Source organism: Pelmatolapia mariae, linkage group LG9, assembly GCF_036321145.2.
Source record: "Pelmatolapia mariae isolate MD_Pm_ZW linkage group LG9, Pm_UMD_F_2, whole genome shotgun sequence".
Taxonomy (NCBI): Eukaryota; Metazoa; Chordata; class Actinopteri; order Cichliformes; family Cichlidae; genus Pelmatolapia; species Pelmatolapia mariae.
In genome coordinates, this window is record NC_086235.1 from 14,594,486 (window position 1) to 14,613,414 (window position 18,929).

The 18,929-nt window shown below is 38.5% G+C and overlaps 1 protein-coding gene across 1 annotated transcript in view; it reads left to right on the forward strand.

Annotated features, from left to right (window-relative positions):
- The window catches only part of LOC134634661 (cadherin-7-like), a 109,624-nt gene that overhangs the window by 82,703 nt on the left and 7,992 nt on the right, over positions 1–18,929 (forward strand). The window contains exons 10-11 of the mRNA XM_063483980.1: positions 8,656–8,773; positions 14,490–14,738. Of these exons, the coding sequence (XP_063340050.1) occupies positions 8,656–8,773; positions 14,490–14,738 (367 nt within the window). The remainder of the gene's footprint in view (positions 1–8,655; positions 8,774–14,489; positions 14,739–18,929) is intronic.

Below are 18,929 nucleotides of genomic sequence, written 5' to 3' on the forward strand. Positions count from 1 at the left end.
CCTCAGCAGTTTCGACTTGTCAGGATCATGCCAACAAACATGCTTATGACAAGTCGAGTCTCAGCGAACAATTCAGGTTGTCGATGCGGAATGAGAGCGGCGGCATAAAAAAAAAATCAAGGGATTGAAGGATGGCATTTGTTGAATGATATTGATTGGCAATATGTGTGTCTGTGTGTGTGTGTCTGACAGCAGGGTGAGATGTGTGAGTTGGTGCTGTTAGTGAACAAAGTTATGGGTGTCACATGTGGGTGATGTTTAGGGCGTCTATGTCATAGGAAGCCGTGGCAGAGTGCCGCAGAGCGAGGGGTGTGAAAACGGCAGGCCCACCACTTCCTTCGTCAACACAACCCATGGTGACAGCTGTCATATTTCCATGGCAACGAGTGCCACCTATTTGATGCAATACTTATTTATACTCTTGGTTCAACTTTGAAGTGGCTGTCTTGATCTTATTGTATGACTAATCTGCCAACAGGGCTTTAGGTGGCTTAAATGAAAGTCTCTTAGCTGTACAGCCAGTCGTATCCTACTCACAATCTGATAATTACACTATAAAGACAGTATAACACTAGACTAGACCCTGAAGAGTTTAAAATGCAGTGCAGTGTTTACTTCGCTGGTGTCAAAGTGTGATTTGCTCATTATTGCTTGGATTCTGTCTTTTTTTTTTTAACTATATAGTCAGTCATTCTAGTTATGCTACTTTACCAAACATTGCTTTTTTCATTATAGAAGCCACATTTCATGTTCCTGTCTCCAGTCAAAGTCTGAGTCAGTAATGCAGCAGCTCAAGGGAGCACAGATGCTTTGTGTCATAGTTGAAGTAAATTATGGCCATTGTAGTTCGCTAACGTACTTCCGGTGTTTGGGGAGAATTAAATCTTGATTGTTTGAACTGCACGCCGGCGAAAACAGATGCGTTTTAGGTGGCAGGGTGTCATTTGTAGAATTATTGCGAGTGCTGAGTGAACAGGCAGGATTTGGCCTGTGAAGGTGCAGCTCAATCAACCAGGTGGTGCGATGTCTGGGGATGGGTGGATTCAAATAACTAGACACCAAAGAGTAGAATCTTCAATGAAAATATCCAGAACCCAGAATTTGGCTTTGGATTAAAGACTGAAAACTGAAACTCATTTTGAAGCCTGTGCATATTTTTTTTTGTACCAGTGTACTGATGTGGATAATATATGTAAACAGTTTTATCCAAAATTATAATTCCCTTTGATCAAAGACAAAAAAAACCCCAAGAATAACTCTAAATAAAACATTTCAAATTTCTTATTTTCTTTTCAAATTCAGATCTAAGATCACATTTCATTTGATATTTAAAAAGTACTTACATTTATTTTCCACTTACTTAAAATTACCATTTATCTTTGCATTATTGTTTCACAAAGTCAACAATTTTTGTTTTCTAATTTTCTAATTAAATTAAGGAATGTGAGCACAAAGAAGTCACTGAGACTGACAAACTGTGTAGCACTTTTCAAAACTGTCACGCAGACACCTTTGTGTCAAAGGTTTGGCTGCGCAGAATTTGTCTTTAAGTTGATGTTTACTTATCAGTTGTCACTGCATGCATCTTAGTGAAGTGAGGTATAGGTTTAAAATGATGGAATTGCTATTCTTAGACTTTTAATTAGAAGTGTTGTTCGCTGTCAGCTGTCACCTTTCCTGTTGACACCGCTGCTGCCTTCTGACTTTATAGTTACTTTCTCAACCGATGAAAACAAAGTAACACAACTTCACAATAAAAAGATCTGTCACTTTCCTTTTAGTTTTAACATGCTAAAAGTTTTTGCTGTTGTAAAGATAAAACTCTAAATTAAGACGAAAACAATATGTATTTTGGTGTGAAAATAATTTTTCCTCAAAGGGTTTTCCTAAAATGCCCCAGCAGTTTTGTATATCACTTCTTTAAAACTGGGAAGATTGCCAAAGGTCGATTAGATAAAAAAAGGTCAAAAGCAGCGGCTGAGATATCTGGCTTTTTATTTCCCCGCGTTGGTTAAGGTCCAAGAAACATTAAATCATACATTTCCTGTAATACTACAGGATAGTGTCATTAGATGTTCCCTGCTTTCCAAATTTGACTTCTTTAAAATTCTACACCACAGGCTTTGCCTTAATTCTTCACCACTTGGAACAACTTTATTTCTGTGTCGTTTGTTAAGGTTTTCAGTACATTTAATACTGATTTAGTATTAAATGCAGAAACACATCAGTAAGCACTGTTTATGTATTTTCATGCAAATACAAATTACAGTAGAATCCGGAAAATGCTTTGGTATTTCTAATAGGCTTTTCCCACTGTTGCATTTTTATTAAAGTGCAATAGATTTTGTAACTAAATTATGATACAGATAAAGCATGAAGGGATTTCAACAATCACTCAAGCGTTCAAAAAAATAGTAAGGCAACAGTAGACTAAACTCATATACAGTCAAGTGAAAAAGAAAGTCTTCACAGGACTCTGTGCAGCCCTTAAGTACACCATTCCTTAAGAATTAAGAGGGTAAGTAGCAGCCAGGTGCTGCTAATCAAATGCATTTGATTAACTGATTATCAGAGAGTCTGAGCACCTCTATGAAAGAGGAAGTTTTGTCAGTTTGCTAGTCTGGAGCATTCAAGTGTGTGTGTTAACACAATGCTAAGGAAGAAAGGCATCAGCAACTATCTTAGAGAAGCGATGGTTGTTCCTCATCGTTCCTGGAACTTTTATAAGGGAATTTTTAAACAATTTGAAGTCCACCACTCAACAATGACAAAGTGGAAAACATTCAAGATAGTTGGCAATTTTCCCCAAAGTGGACACCCCTACACAGTCGACCCAAGGTCAGGCTGTGCAGTGCGCAGAGGAACTGCAAACACCTGCTAAAACCTCTACTCTCCAAAAAGAACTCCAAACAGACAAAAGTGTAGCTGTTTGGCTATAATCTACAACTAAACATAGCATATTGACATAAGGACATCTAAATGTTCTCCAGCACAAGCTTCACATACTCATTCTCTCAAAAGGAAATCACGGTGGTGGAGGGTTGATGATTTGGGCTAGTTTTACAGGACACAGGACCTGGGCACCTTGCAGTCATTCAGTCAACTGTGACCTACTTGTATAACAAATTATTTTAGAATCAAATATGAAGCCAGCTAGGCTGAAATTGGATCATATCGCAGCAAAAATTTCTGGCACAGCTTTACCTACTTCCAAGGTGCATGGAGAGGATGAAAAACTCACAATGCAGGAACTCTAACAACACTTAAAATGAAAGAGGAACAACTTTATTAACTGACCAACCCGTTTCAGCTTCTGGCCTTCATCGGGGTCATAGTAACACAAAGTACAATTTGTGTGTAAATAAAAGACAAGAAACAGAAAAAAATTCTAATTAACCAATCACATCTTCATAGATAAACCAGCTGACATATAACAGGTTGGTATTGGTTAATAGGTTAAGTCACCCCCACGTAAATACTGGACTAGACCATTAACAATAAAGACAGGGGGGACGAACCGTAATCCCCACCTGCCTTAAAATAATACATGTGAGAAATACATAAGAAAAAAAATATTAGAAATATACAGAAAAATAATAAAATGATTACAAAAGAAAACATTTAATTAAAAAAGAAGTCAGTGCAGCAGTTTGATTAAAAAAGAAGAAGACGCCATAAATTGGATCACACAAAATTCCAGATTGTGGGAACTCAAGAGAGCTGTGCATGAAAAAAGGTCCACAAACCTCAATGAACTGTAGGCCAAAATTCCTCTATAACAAAGTGAAAGACTTACAGAAAATGATTAATTTAAGTTACTGCTGATAAAGATCTAAGTGTTATAAGTTGCTGATTTAGTAGATGTGCTTAGTTTTTCACAGCACTGAATAGACTCCTATGAAAACTTTTCTTTTTCATATGGCTCTAAATATCAAGAACAAGAGTTCCTTTTGTTTTTTGTTTTTTTTGTTCAGATTATGGATAATTTGGTTAAAATTTAGTTGACCAGTGAGCTTGAGTAATATCCCACTTTTATTATACAAATGTGCATACATTCCTCTGTGTACTGCACATTCTCTTACTTCCCTTTGAAGGCAACAAACAGAGACACCTTTGTCCTTTAATATCTGGTGTGGTCTGACACGCAGTCATGTGTAAACTCAAAAAACCCTTTAATTCTGTGATTCATAGGCCTCCTCAGCCGTTCCTTGCGACAGGCACCAGTCGGCTGCAGCTGTTAATGTCTTTGAGCGAGAATTTATGTCCGCAGCCATGCCTCTCTCCTCCTGTCTCCTACTCAGCCCATTTGAGGATTCCCCACCAAAGGTTCAGTGCATCCTTGCATCAGAGCCACATTAATGAAAGGCATTATACATTACAAAGTGTTTGATTTAAGAATGATTTAGAGTCCTTTCCCTCAGCCGTGAGGAATGGAAAGCTTCCTAGAGATAAGCTCAGAATCCATCCGCAATATTCAAAGGACATCAAAGGGTTCAAAATGTGTATAGGATTCATCGGCGGTGTAGGAACCACAAAGAAAGGTTTCTATCAGATGTGAAATTTCCATAACAGAGTGAGAGGCATGTGAGTTATTATGATCCCAGGATCAGTGGCAGCTTTGGCGATATGCAGCCGAGCATGCATACGCTGCATGTTTAGGTGCTCAATTGTTGAGTTTGCCTGTCACTGATCTGCCGCTGACACAAACATCACTTCTGTCTGTATATACAGATATCCCAAATGTTCTTGAGAACTAGAGCAGATAACCTTTTTGCATTTCTGCTCCCCATATAAATTCCCCTTGCACTGCAAAACTAAACAGCAAACAGAGACACTTTTTTAAATACTTGCTGATGCAAATATTTTAATTTTGTTAAGAAATAAGAGTAAAATATTCATGGTATTTCACCCCGCCTGCCAGTTTTAATAATTGGCAGGATGTCGCTTACCACCTACACAAACCCTAATACCTGACAGCTTGTAACCAGCAGCATTTAATCACAGCTGACAACTGATAATCCATGTCTCGGCACTGATGGATCATTGGGGTTGTTTTTATTTTTTTCTGCTTCCTCACTCTTTTAATTTTTTCATCTTATTTAGCTTTTTGTCCTGATGTTAGACTCAGAGCTGTTTGGGGCTGGGAGATGTGATAATTTAGTGTGAATTGCTTCTAAGGATCTCTTGGATCCTGTCCACGGGTGTGAGTTGTCACAGGGTTGAGTTTCTCGATTGCCTACAAAGGATTCGGGAGGCTTGATCTAAATTTATAAGGACACTGCTGCAGTAACACCCACTTTGATGGCCGTTATGGTGGCTATCATTTGTCGTCCATATGGCACCTCGGCGTTTGATGTGCTTCTCATGTACAGCGTGTACTGTGAGAGATTTTTGCTTGTTTTTTGTTTGTTTTTTTTTTCTTTCTGCTACTAGATGCTGAAATTAAAGCCTTGTCTTTTTGCTTTGATTTTTTTTTTTTTTAGAGGAGGGGGGGCTAAAACAAGAAATTGATTTTCAGATAACACGTTTGTATGAATAAAAAAAACAAAAACAAAAAAAATCATTACAGCATGTGCTAGTGGGTGTAAATAAATTGTAATCTGATTTCCTGCATTATTTATAGTTTTCAACAGTCGTCTATAATAGAAGGAGCAAGATTCGGTTTAGTTTGAGGTTCAGAGGCAAAAAAAGTAAACTGAAACAAACTGTATTCACTTTTAACCCACAGATGTGAATGCTTCTCTTGGATTGCCTCAAGCGAGATCAGTTTTCATCATGAGTTATTTTCATGCTCGTAATAATGAAGTAGGAATGCTTGGCTGGATGGCATACGCATTTATTTTGAAGAGCATCAGCAATACAACAGTTCAGTGCGCTGACCTAATATTGTCTTCATTTTTTAATGCGGTGGCCAAGGTCAGGTCAGATTGTGTTTTAGATAATATAATAAGAGGGATGTGTGTATTAGAGTTGGTCAGTCGTATCTGTATTTTTCCTTTCATCATATTGTCATTACCAGATATCACTGATACACAGTCTGGCAGCGGAGGGAGATTTTGACTTTTAGCTATGAATACAGCCAATTTTACGACACGGTTGCTCTTCATACCTTGCAATTTCTCTTTATTAAACACTTGATAAACTCTAAATAGTAGATGGATATAGAGCAGGGCGATATGACCAAAAATATTTGTCACGATATACATTTGAAAATTTGCGATAACGATATAACTGACGATATAATTGACACTAGACAAAATACTTTACAACTCCACAACTTTATTAGTGAAAAAAAAATAACATCTATGTATTTTCACTTAAACAAGCAGCTGTTTTTTATGTGCATTAAAGTTATATAAAAATTTAACAGTGCAAATGCAAATTCCTTGCTGACAGTTTAACCAAAAGGCATTTCCAGTGGAAATTGGCCAACATATCCTCAGCATAACCATGTATAATATCCACAAAACTTAAAAAGAGGTTATACACACACAATACGGTAATATTATGTTGAAGCACAGTACGTATCACTCTGCGAGGCTCTGCCTACGATAGCCGTAATGCTCCGACAATCCACCAAGCCGTGCGGCTTCATAGCTTAGCAAAGTCGTACTAAAACATTTGACAGATTTTCGAGCGCCGTGTACCACGTAAAATCGTTTCGAGGTCAGTAAACACAACCAGAATTCATACATAAGGCACACGGGATTATAAGGGGCACTGTCGATTTTCAGAAAAATCAAAGGATTGATTTTAAGTGTGCCGTATTTTCCAAAAAACACGGTAATAACGACGGCCCGCTAGCATGCGCTACCACAAATAGTGCTTTGTTGTGTATCTGATGGACGAAAGCTAAACCAGTTCCACACCACTGAAGTTGCAGCATTTTTACAAACCAATTCTGGTTCATCCGTTTCATTCAACATCCGCTTTCGCCCTTCTCATTCTCCGTCGCCGGCAGGCTTTTTCCTCCATGTGCGTATGAAAACAAAGGCACTGCGCATGCGCGTTTTAGCCATATTCTATCGCGATATTTCATTTTCTTATCATTTCCCGACATTATACCGGTATTACCGTAAACGGTATGATATGGCCCAGCCCTAGATGGATACTTTATTAACTAAATCAGAAACCTCTCCCATAGCCAGACACAGATACATAGAGGAAAATTTTTGCATATCAAGAATGGAGAAATACAGCTTCGCATATTGCACCTATCAATATTGGCAAATGGAAATAATGATCATCATCAAAGTGAGTTGAAAAGTTGGTTGAATGAAACTTGTAACCTGTGTTGAAATATCCCGTGTCGGAAGTGTGTTAACTAAAATTTAATGTCCATTTTTCCCATAGTTAAAGCCCGCAATCTATGTCAATCCAATGGACCAAAGGACCACATGCTTTTGCAACAGTATGACTTTAAACTGGTTTTAAATGAATATACATATCTTTCAATACAGATTTAATAGAAGAGTCTTTCACAGATGGTTACCACTGAAATTTAAGAAGCTGCAATTTTTGATGAAACGTTGAGTGTTAAGATTTATTGTAATATGCAGTGATAAAATAATGTGGGAAGTATTGTATTTTTAGTCCTTAAAGACTGAAGAATCCTCTTCAAAGAATATATTTTTATTTTATGCATAGACGTGTGCCTTAAGATTACTTAAATTTTTGAGTCTGACTTTGTCATCTACGGTTTTTCGATTATTATAATTGAGAAATATCTTTCAGCTCTGATAAACTTACTCGCACCACTTCTTTACATTACAGCTTAATGATAATAATAATATTCGTAGGTATTAGTCAGGCAATGAGCTTTAAAGGAAAGTGCTACCAACACACTTTTTTATAGTAAAAGTACATAGTATGGGGGAAACTAAGTACATCCTTACTTGACTGACTGATTATCAACAAGTGTGAGCACTTCTATAAAAGCAGATGTTTTTTTCTGGTCTGGGCAATGCATAATACATTATAGTACATTTCATAAAAAGTATTATATTCTGGTTTTTGCCGTTACTTTAATTGGATATCTCTACTGTCAGACAGCGATCCACTTTTACTGTGATTTGCCATCCGTACAGTTGAGGCTATGTGGTCAGTTGACACTTGGAAATAGCGTTTTCTTTCCTTTGTAGAATCATCAAAGGGTTAAAATTGAACACACTAAATGTGTTGTGGTCTCTACACTGACTGCAAAACTAATCTCTGGACAATGTTTTGCTGAGAGAAATCACTTCCCCAAAGAAAACACTTCATCCCTAAGAGGTTGCCAAGCTCTTGCCAAATAAGCACTTACTGTACTTCAAGAGATAAATGACACAAAACCACAGCCAAACATTATAAAACAAATCCTTTCCATCAATCAGAATCAAGTTGGTTTTCTCCAGTTCACTCACACTGTTGCCTGGCCTTTTAAACAAGATTTATGCCTCCGTGTACATAAATTTATGACAGAGTGAAAAGTGATGCATATACAAAAGCCTTGATGACAATGCTTTCCTCAAGTTGAGGGAGATTGTGAGCTTACTAACTGCAAACCCACATTAAGCATTTTACACCCTGATTAACGCCTAATTAGCCCGAGAGATCAGATAAAACTCAGCAAGCTAACTGATGTTGAATGTCTTTTTGTGTTAACATTCTCCTCAGGTGATCCAGACAATCAGCGCAGTGGATAAGGATGAACCTTTGAGTGGTCATCGCTTTTATTTCGCCCTGGCAGGACCCGCTGCTGGTAACCTTAACTTCACTCTGCGAGATAATAAAGGTGAGACAACCTTTTCTGGTATTCTTTGATGTTATCTTCAAGCTCATATGATTTTACTGTTTTTCTGTGTGTGTGCATGTGATTGTTTGTCTCTATAGTGAAGTGTAGAGAATTATTAAAAAAACACTGATGTTTGGTTCCCCTAAAAAGGTTTTAGAGGGTATTAAAAAGTTATATAAAGTAGAATTTCTAGTTGTAAAATGTTGCCAACAAAATGATCTAAGGTTTATAAAATGATGCTAAAAGAGGCAGATCAGCCCTTTTAGGTGGATGATCTATTGCTATCTTACAAAAAAGCATTTTTGCGATTTCATATTTTAGCTGGTCTGTTTTTTATATCACGATTGGTCCCTTTCTGCATTTTTATGCATTGCAGACTTTCCCAGTCCATAGTCGAACACTAAAAAATATTTTTGATTCTATAAAATGCAGCATGTGGATAACCTTTAATTGACTGACCTGTGTCAAACATCATTTTTCTGGTTTAATTCTACTGTAGTAGAGATTGATTTAGGTCATCCAACTCCCATTTTTAAGCCTCAGTTTGAGCATTTTGGAAACGTAAAGCAATGAATCTATATGTCACTATATTACAAGTGCTCTACAAGAGTGTGCCGTGAGAAATGATCAGGTGTGCCGTGGAAGATTATCTGGTAACACCTGATTGGTACTCTAAGCGATCAGCGTGAGTAACGGGCAGAACAATTACATTCTCTTCCACTAGAGGGCAGTACAACTACCTGCTCTAATTAAATTGGTTGTAAACTGCCAGTAAAACTAAAGCAGATGAAGAAGAAATTACATAAAAGTCATGCGGTGAGTAAGACAATGCAGCACATAATAGCAACAGATAAATACTTGAAAAAAAAAAAGTAGTCAATCTGACCATGATCCTGGAGAAAATTCTGACCCAGATGAAGGCCCTAGCATGAGTAGTGGCTTTTTGTGATATTTTTGTTTGGTGATGTGCCGTGTGATTTTTCTAATGTGAAATATGTGCTGTGGCTCCAAAGGGTTGGGAAACACTTCTCTAAAAGACACCAACACCACAAACATTGAGTGATATTAAGTTCAGTGACTCACATTAGCTCAGATGAAGCCTAATGTTGAATGAACAGCTGGTGGCCTAGCCTTATTTTTATACGCTGATGAAAAATAAAAAAAAAAGTTTGTACTTACATATTAGTAGTCGATATTTGTGTAAAAATTAATACATGTTATTTGGAAGAATTCAGTCAGAAGTTTAAACTGCTTCTACATATCTACATTACTGTCAGAGCTCAGCCAGATTAGCTTTATTTCATGGAGATGATACATTTTTAAAACAATCCCCTGAGAAAATTGCTGCTGGCCTTTAAGAGTCTGTAAAAGGTGTTGCTCAAGTTAGGTATGGTCTGTTTGTTGTTTATTCCTTCAAACTGAGCCTGGCAGCAATGCAATTGACACTTTAGCCATTGCTCACTCAGCTCCCTATATCTGCCCTGTATCTGGCTATAATACACTCTGCAATCTGACTCAGGAAAAAAAATAGTACAGAGTAACTGGTGGCCCCTGGCATGCCCAGCACTGCCAAATGAAACCATTATTCTGCCATGACAATGCCCCCTCTACTTTTTTTTCTTGGTAATTGTTCATCAAAACTAAATCCAGAAACAAACTTCCTCTGTAACTGGAGCACATCCGAGTGAGAACTCAGTCTTGCTATAACTTTGTTCAACTTAGTGCGAGGTGTCTATGTGCTGGATCAAGGAATAACTTTAAATCTAACACACAAGGTGAAAACTGTCTTTGTGTCATAATGATTTGTTATCCACCTACAAGCAAAACAGTGGGTGGATGTAGAAAATTAGTTGTTCCTATAGAAAAACCTAAGTGGTAATTTGCATATATTTTTAAAGATGTGAGAACTGTGTCTGACTCCATCATTACTTACTTACATGAATTCCCACTGCTTTGAAAAACATAGCATGTGCTGAGCTGATGTACATTCTGAGGTGATGCCCTTTGTCGAGTGTTTTGTTCACATGTGTGGGAGCTCGGCTCAGGCAGCCATGTTAGTTTGTATAAAGAACAGCAGCAGCAACCAGGTTGTGCCACAGTAATCCTTCTGAGTGCAGACACGTGTTACGTCATGTACTTGTTGTTTTAGTAACACCTTAGCAGACTAAGGGCAGCTTGAATAGAAAAAGATTCTCTGAGGAGGTATTCTATTAACCTCATATTCAGTATGTTGAGTATACTGAATGCACTGTATGGACACATTTACAAATGTTGCAACAAAAACATATTATGTTCAATGGTGTCCAGTGTAATGTGTATTAGCATGTTAATATGTGTTTTTTTCCACGGTACCCAAATGACTGTTAATGAATTCTGTATGAGCTTTAATGATTTAGTACGTCATAACGAAGGAAATGCAAATCAAAGGAAATTAAACAAAGAAAACACAATAATCAATGCAAGGAAATGTTATTTTGTTAGCAGTTAAGGTCTGTTTAAATAAATTTTTAAACAAGCAACCTTAAAAAAATAATACCCTTTTACAGTCTAATTCACAAATGTAAAACTGATCAAAATGTGAATATCTTTTCAGAATCAGAATCAGAGAAACTTTATTAGTCCCAGAGGGAAATTGAGTTGTCATAGCAGCAAATATATAAAAAACAACAAGCGCTCATATCGAAACAGAGTTATGATAGATACATATTTAGATAAATAGATAAATATAGAGCTATAGGTATAAAGAAAAATATACATATAAATATAAAAGTACAAGTATGTGTGTAAATATGTCGTGGTGTACAAAAGTGACAGGGTGCATTGAGGTGTGATTAATACTGTTCCACATGTGTGGATCTGACCCAAGTGGATGAATTAAAGAGCCTGATAGCAGCGGGAAGGAACAACCTCCTGTAACGTTCCCCCAGACAGCGAGGTTGAAGGAACCTGTTGCTGAAACGGCTCTTCAGATTGTATAGTGTGTTATGGAGGGGGTGGGAGTTATTGTCCATGATTGCCAGAATTCTGTCACTGATCACCTCCTCCAGGGTGGCGAGCTTCATGCCAACAGCAAACTCAGCATTCCTGATGAGTTTGTTCAGTCTGTTTGCGTCCTTTGCTTTGATGCATGCACCCCAGCATGCCACAGCAAAGAAGATGGGGCTCACAATAAAAGACTGATAGAACATATAGAGCAGCCTGCTGCATACATTGAAGGATCTGAGCCTTCGTAGAAATTAAAGCTGGCTCAGACCCTTTTTGTAGGGAGCGAACTCCTAGATACTTGTAGGATGTGACTATTTCGACATCAGTTCCACCAATGCAGACAGGAGAGGGTCGGGATCACCACCAGCTCCTTTGTTTTGGCCACATTCAGCTGCAGGTGGTTCACCTCACACCACCTCACGAAACAATCCATTTGTCTACCTACTGTCAAGATGGCCAAAATAAAAAAAATATATATAAAATTAAGTATTGTGGCCTAAGAGATAAAAGAAGAACTTTCAGTTATCAGTCTTTGAAGCTTATTAACAAAATATTTCTGGGATTAGTTTCTTTTGAACGTAAAAAAGTTCAAAAGAAACTAGTGATAGCATGTCATGCTGCTGTCAGTGTTGATCGGAGTCTGTGCTGTTTAACAGCAATGTTTGGTTACTTGGACCGCCTAATATTCTCATTCAATTTAGTTCAGTTCAATTCAATTCAACTCAATTTATATAGCACAAAATCACAACAAAAGTTGCCTCAAGGTGTTTATATTGACCCTACAGCGAAAACCCCTGCAATCAAACGACCCCCTATGAGCAAGCATTTGGTAACAGTGGGAAAGAAAAACGCTCTTTTAACAGGAAGAAACCTCAGGCAGAATCAGGCAGCCATCTGCTGCGACCGGTTGGGGGTAAGGAGAGTGAGACAGGGCAAAAGACAAAAAACTCATAAAGACCTCTAGTTCTAAACTAAAGTGGTAACTGTTTCCTTCTACAATGGATGGTGTTATAGAAAAAGTAAGAGAACAACAGCACTACTGGTTAATAAAATGTCATTAAAAGTGGGCCAAACATATTCATGAGTATGACTGAAGTAAGCTGAGCAACAGTCTTCTCCAGTGAGAAGACTGGGTGAGTTGAATCAGCAGATAAAATAAAATTTGTGATATGTAAAGATCAGTTGTTGCCTGATGTTTTATTAACTATTTCTTTCAAATATGTTTGATATGTGCAGCCAATACAATAGCTGACTTGTCTGCTGATTAAAGCCCACATACCTGAGGTTAGCTGCAAGCCATTTTGGCTCAGTTCTAACTCTACGTATTAAAGGCACAAGACTTCAGTGATTTTTTTACTAAAAGAAAACATGACAAATAGCACTGTTGTGGAATTTCGGGTAATACATCACTAGAACTTCCAGTTCTAACAGGAAGTACGTTTACAAGTAGTTTATCAGTTTTACGATCAATGTGTGTTATTGCTGTCAAACACTGAAAGACTAAAATATGAGTTGAAAAAAACATTTTGCACTTGTTTCTTAGTCTTTTGGTTCTAGTGTTCAGGTGTGCCAAGCAAAATACTTAGGGATATGGAAAAGGTCCTGTCACTTTTCAATATGTCAGTTTCCCAGTGCACAAAACCAGTTTCATAAAGAGATGGTTTTTCCAGCATGTTGTGGAGGATCTTGACCGGCTTGCACCGAGCCCCAACCCCATCCAACACCTTACTAGAGCACAGACTGCAAATCCACACTGGTCAAAATCAGACTGTACTCATGTTTACTTATTTATTTATTTATTCATGGCTGAATGGCACCAAATGCCTGCAGTTAGCTTCCAAAATCTAGGAGTGGAGACTGTTGTAGCAGCATGTTTAATGATCAGGGGTGGGACAGCATGTTCAGTAATCAAATACTGGCATAACATTTGCACTTTATTCATATGTGTTTTCCACCTTCCTGCACACAGATGTCCCTTGAGGACAAATACCAGGCACAGCCACATGTTTCACATTTAGTAGCAGAACATATTTATTCAGCTTTTTAAGTGGGTTTTTTTTTGCAACCCATCACAGTTGTTACTAACCAGCTGTGTGTTTTTTATTCATCCACGAGGAGACTTTTCTCCCCTGATTTTACTAATGTCACATTTGCAAGAGAACTCCTCGGTATTTTCATTTTCACCTTGTTCTTGGGCTTCTGAAGCAATCTGAATATCCCCCAGACAAACAATGGAGTTGTCCTTCAAGGCAAAAAAAAAATCTACATTTCAATCATGCACTGCTAAAATTTGAAAGTGCATTTCAATCTATTGATATAGCTGTCATGAAATGGCTTTTTTGAGCTGATGTAATGGCACATTGTTCTCTTCTAGCCGCCTCTTTCTCTTTCATGTGCTGAGATTTCATATAAGATTTTACCATCAAACCAAAGTTGTTATTAGCCAACAGGTGGTCAGAGCAGGGAGAGACGCCACAGAGTGTCATATAATGAATTGTGTTAATGACACCATCTGTTGGCATTGCTGCTTTTAATACTGTAAAATCATTTCAAACTGCACAACCAAAGCACAGCAATCATTATAAGATAGAAGTTAAGCCCCTGCTAGTCATATATTTGCAGTTCATTGTTCATTTGAAGCCAATAAACTTGATATGCAGATTAAATAAAGCTTCCCATGTCTTCTCTTACAAGTGATATGATGCTTTCATGCTTTAACTCTACTTTGCAGACAACACAGCATCCATATTGACAAAGCGAGGTGGCTTCAGGAGACGGGAGCAGCCTGTGTATCGACTCCCTGTGTTGATTGTGGACAGTGGAAGTCCTGCTCTCAGCAGCACAAATACACTCTCAGTTCGAGTGTGTGACTGTGACTCTGACGGAGTGGCCTTGTCTTGTGGAGCTGTGGCCTATACAGCAACTGGCCTCAGCACGGGTGCCCTCCTGGCTATTCTGGGCTGCATCATCACACTTCTGGGTAAGCCCTATATGACCTTAGTGTCACGGATGCAAGTCCAGTTAACAGCAACTTGTGTGGGTATGTGTGTGTTTGTTTGTTTCTTCTTCTTTTTTTTTGGTGGCTCATGGGATTGGTTGGAGAGCCCAGAGTGGATCATCTTTATTGCAGGGGTGAAAGACGCTGAACTTCTACAACCTGGGTTATTTTTTTGTTTTGTTTTGAATTGTTTTTTGTTTTTTTTGGTTGGGGGGGCATGCAATTTGGATATATTAAAACATTTTACACTAAATTTACAGTCAAATCACCTAACTGCACAACCACATTGCTATTTGTGTTGAAATTTTGTTTGAAATCTTTTGACGTTCTGACTCTGACTGAATATAAGTAGTTTATGTAAATTTCTATTGAATATTAAATGCCAATTTCTGTGTGTGTAGATGGCTACAGATCTGCAACAAGCAAGAGGTTTTTTTTTCATATTATCAATAACAGATTCTATGCAATTGCCAATTTTACCCCATTCAGTTAGAAAATCAGTCTGACTCTGTTTTGTTACTATCTTATTACCTTAAGTTGCTTTGAAGACGGCAACCGACCATGACTGGTTGCAGACCCATTCCCTATTTTTGAACTAACCATTTCAGAGGCAATGCTGTCACTAGCAGCACTGCAATAATTTTAGTCGTGCTGCTGGTCTTCAACTGCTGTTTTCCCTAATGTGGCTATAGCACTAGCAGCTAAAGATTTTGTACAGTACCTCACACCATTGCTCACTGACCTACTTAAGCAAGTGCTTCATGCCCTCGGATTTCTCCAATTAAGAACCAATCATACAAAAATGACCTCAGCTCTTTATGAGAATTTAAAATTAAAGCCAAATCGATACTAATGCAATTACGGGCAGATGGGTAGATGGGTGCAGCATACAGCACAGCAGAAAATCATACAGAAAATGCTAAAACTCTGTCCAAAAGCAGATCTCTAGACAGCCTCAGCAACTAATGGCTACTGATGTTGCACAAACAATGACTGAACAGAGCCAAGACATCGGCTGTCATTGTAGAGTTTACCACAAGCAGCTAATATTTAACTTGGTGAAGTGAAGCAGTTATATCCTGAATCTCAACAAAGAACAGCGGTCCCTGAGCTGTAAACTTCAGCTTGAATTGTGTGTTTGTTGCCAAGCTGCTTCGCCCTAATTGCAAATATGACGAATGACAAACAAGCCAAATCAGTGAATGCAAGAAAACAGCAGAAGAAAGCACGATAAAAACATTGTTATGGCTCCACACGGGCGTCTTGAGTTCTCCTTATAAGATTGTTTGTATCTGAGTAAGACTGCAGCCTATTCATCAACTAATTCTTTGGTCTATAATAATACATAAAATGTGTGAAAACCCAGTAAGCAAATAAGCATGAAGAAGCAGCAGCACTATAACATGTATATGAGTGTGATCTGATAATGTTATAGGCTGCGAGATTACATCAGTAAAACGGCTTGCATGGCTATAGTGTCATTTCTTTCACTAACATCTCTTGAGCATCTTTTTCTCAACAGCATCACAAGAGCATAAAGAACTTACGTGTACCTACACACACATTATACCTGTCAAACTGTGCTATCTTTGGCATTTTTGGTAGACTCACTGTAGCAAATTACTGCTTTTGCAACAAGCTGCCTAAAGACACCATTTAAAAAGGTGACTGTTATATGTAGACATAACACTGGTTTCTCCTTTGAGTTAGATGCTCTTTTTTATGTTTGGCTTTTATAATGACTGGACTGTAAATGAATGAAAAAAGCAGCGATTGTCCAAAGAAGAACTTTGAAAAACTTTCAGAATGCCTGGAAAAGTATTGCTCAAGACCACCAAAAATTGCTAAAAAGCCTGGCTGCTTGTAAGTAAAATAAACCCTCCACCACCTCTGACCTTGTCAACTCCTATGATAATTAAGCCCCTTAGCAAATCAAGAGTAGGCAGGAAGCTGAGAGTTTCTGTAGACTTAAGCATTTCTTCCTAGTTGTCTGGCTGAACAGCATACAAGCTTAGCTCCATTTGTCTGTTAAGTTGCAGTGGGGATATACTTAAGCTAACTTTAAACCTTCCAGTTCAGGAGTAAGTACAGAATTAAGTGGTGGTAATGTAGCTTTACAGTCGTGCACTATGTGAGAACCACAGCTCACCTCAGCATCTACAGCACATTTAGACCATGCTTGTTATGCATTCTCCAGGCAGCTGAGTGTGCAAGAGATTCCTTGCTAAAATAGAGTTGCATCTTCAGGTCTTGCAGAGGTCAAACCTGGGGGAGATATCTGCCTCTCATATTTGCTCTTTGGTAAATACACGTGACCTCGGTCGGTCAGCTCTGAATAGTGGCCTGGATGTTTACAAAGTGAAATACAACTGAAATCCTGCCAACAGGATCAGTTGGCTAGAGTTAGTGCAATGGTTTTTGTGCTCATCATGTGGTAAAATTCTTCATGTCGGTTTTTTACTAAAGTAAGTCAAGAACAGATAAAAGATCACCTTGATTTACCTCGTCTGACTTTCGCGAAATAGGATTAATTTGCCAAAAAAAACTTGCTTAAACATCTGTTTAAAAAAAAAAATTGTTATAGTCTTTATTGCTAAATGCAGATATTGTACCAAGTACCAAGGGCTCAGGGAAGAGTTCACAAAGATGTGGAGGGTGAAGGTAACAGTGGTCCCAGCAGAGCACTTGGTGCAGTGACCCCCATGCTGGGCGAGTGGCAGATCCCAGGAACAATATATATATGTATGTATGTGTGTGTGTGTGTGTGTGTGTGTGTGTGTGTGCGTGTGTGTGTGTGTGTGTGTGTGTGTGTGGTTTTTGCTACAGCCCAGCACTCTTGCATTTACGTTAAAGAAAAAAGAATCCAGTGTAATAATGTGCATTTTTATTGAGAGAAAGCAGTGCCTGAAGGCAGACTGAGTCAGTGATGAGATTTTAGATTTTAGATCATTTTTTAGAGAGCTCTTATTACAGCTTCCCCCAGATACATGTCAGTGTATTTTATTAACCTAATAATAATACAAGGAGGTCATACAGATAAGTACTGTATGGAATACTGCATTTCAAGGGCACTTTGTTACTGTTTTTCTGTAACACCATATGTTAAGATATTAGTAAAGACACTTGTAAATGAGAATTCATTAGCATACTCTTATAGATGATGCAGCAGTGAGCCGTCAGCTCCTGGCTGCATCGTTGCTCATAAAACCCACAGATAAAGCGTTACCCCATCAGGGCAGAGTCATAGTTTAACGCTTAGATGATCTTCACTGAAAGCCGAGGTGGATCTAAACAGCATATACAATAACTGAAATGAGATCTTTGATGGGGTCAAACTTTGCTTATCATCCTAGTCCCCTTGAGGTCTGCCTTCTTTTCATTGCGACAGAGAGCACTTTCTTTGATAAATGAAAACTTCAAAAGAGCAACAGGGGGAAATACGTAGCAGTGCAACCCTGAGCGTGGCACCTCTAATGAAAGCTGCCTCTATTCTACACAACATGTCCTCAGGCCATGGGCATGGAACTAATGGCCTACAGTTTAATATACCTCCAAGTTTCTGTGTTTGTGTGAATGTGACTGTGTGTCCTTAGCTATATAGCTTTACCCATCAGTCTGTTTTGCTCAACTGGCCTCTGTCCTTTTCGCTGTTTCCTCTTTGTGTCTGTTTGTCCCATCCACCCCCACCAGAGACCTCTAGTTTCCCTCGTATTAACAGCCCATGCGTGCCCACGTTGCCCAATCCTTTATTCTGATCTTCCTTGATAGTGTTCCATCAAGATCTTTTTCAATCTGCAGGTAGCAATTGAGGCTGTGATTGCGTGTGATTGTATTGTTGTGGACGAGACATGAGCCGGAATAAGACCGGAGCTGTCTCCCTGCTGTCATCCTCAGGTGCTGTTAGTCTTATGTCTTCTTTTTTTTCCATCCCTCTCCCCTTCTTTTCTTCCATCAATCTCTCTCTCTCCCTCTCATCAGGTGAGTGGAGCACGCACTTCCACCAGTAACGCTGATTCTAGCTATCTGTCCTCATGACAGGTCTAAAAACTACAATGCATGTTGCGTGTGGAGAGCTCTTCGGAGTGTCACTCCTCCACTTGTCTTAGTATTCATCAGTTTTGTGCGGGAGCTTGGAGCTTCATGGGAGCTTAAAGAAAATGCGGCGTTTTTGCT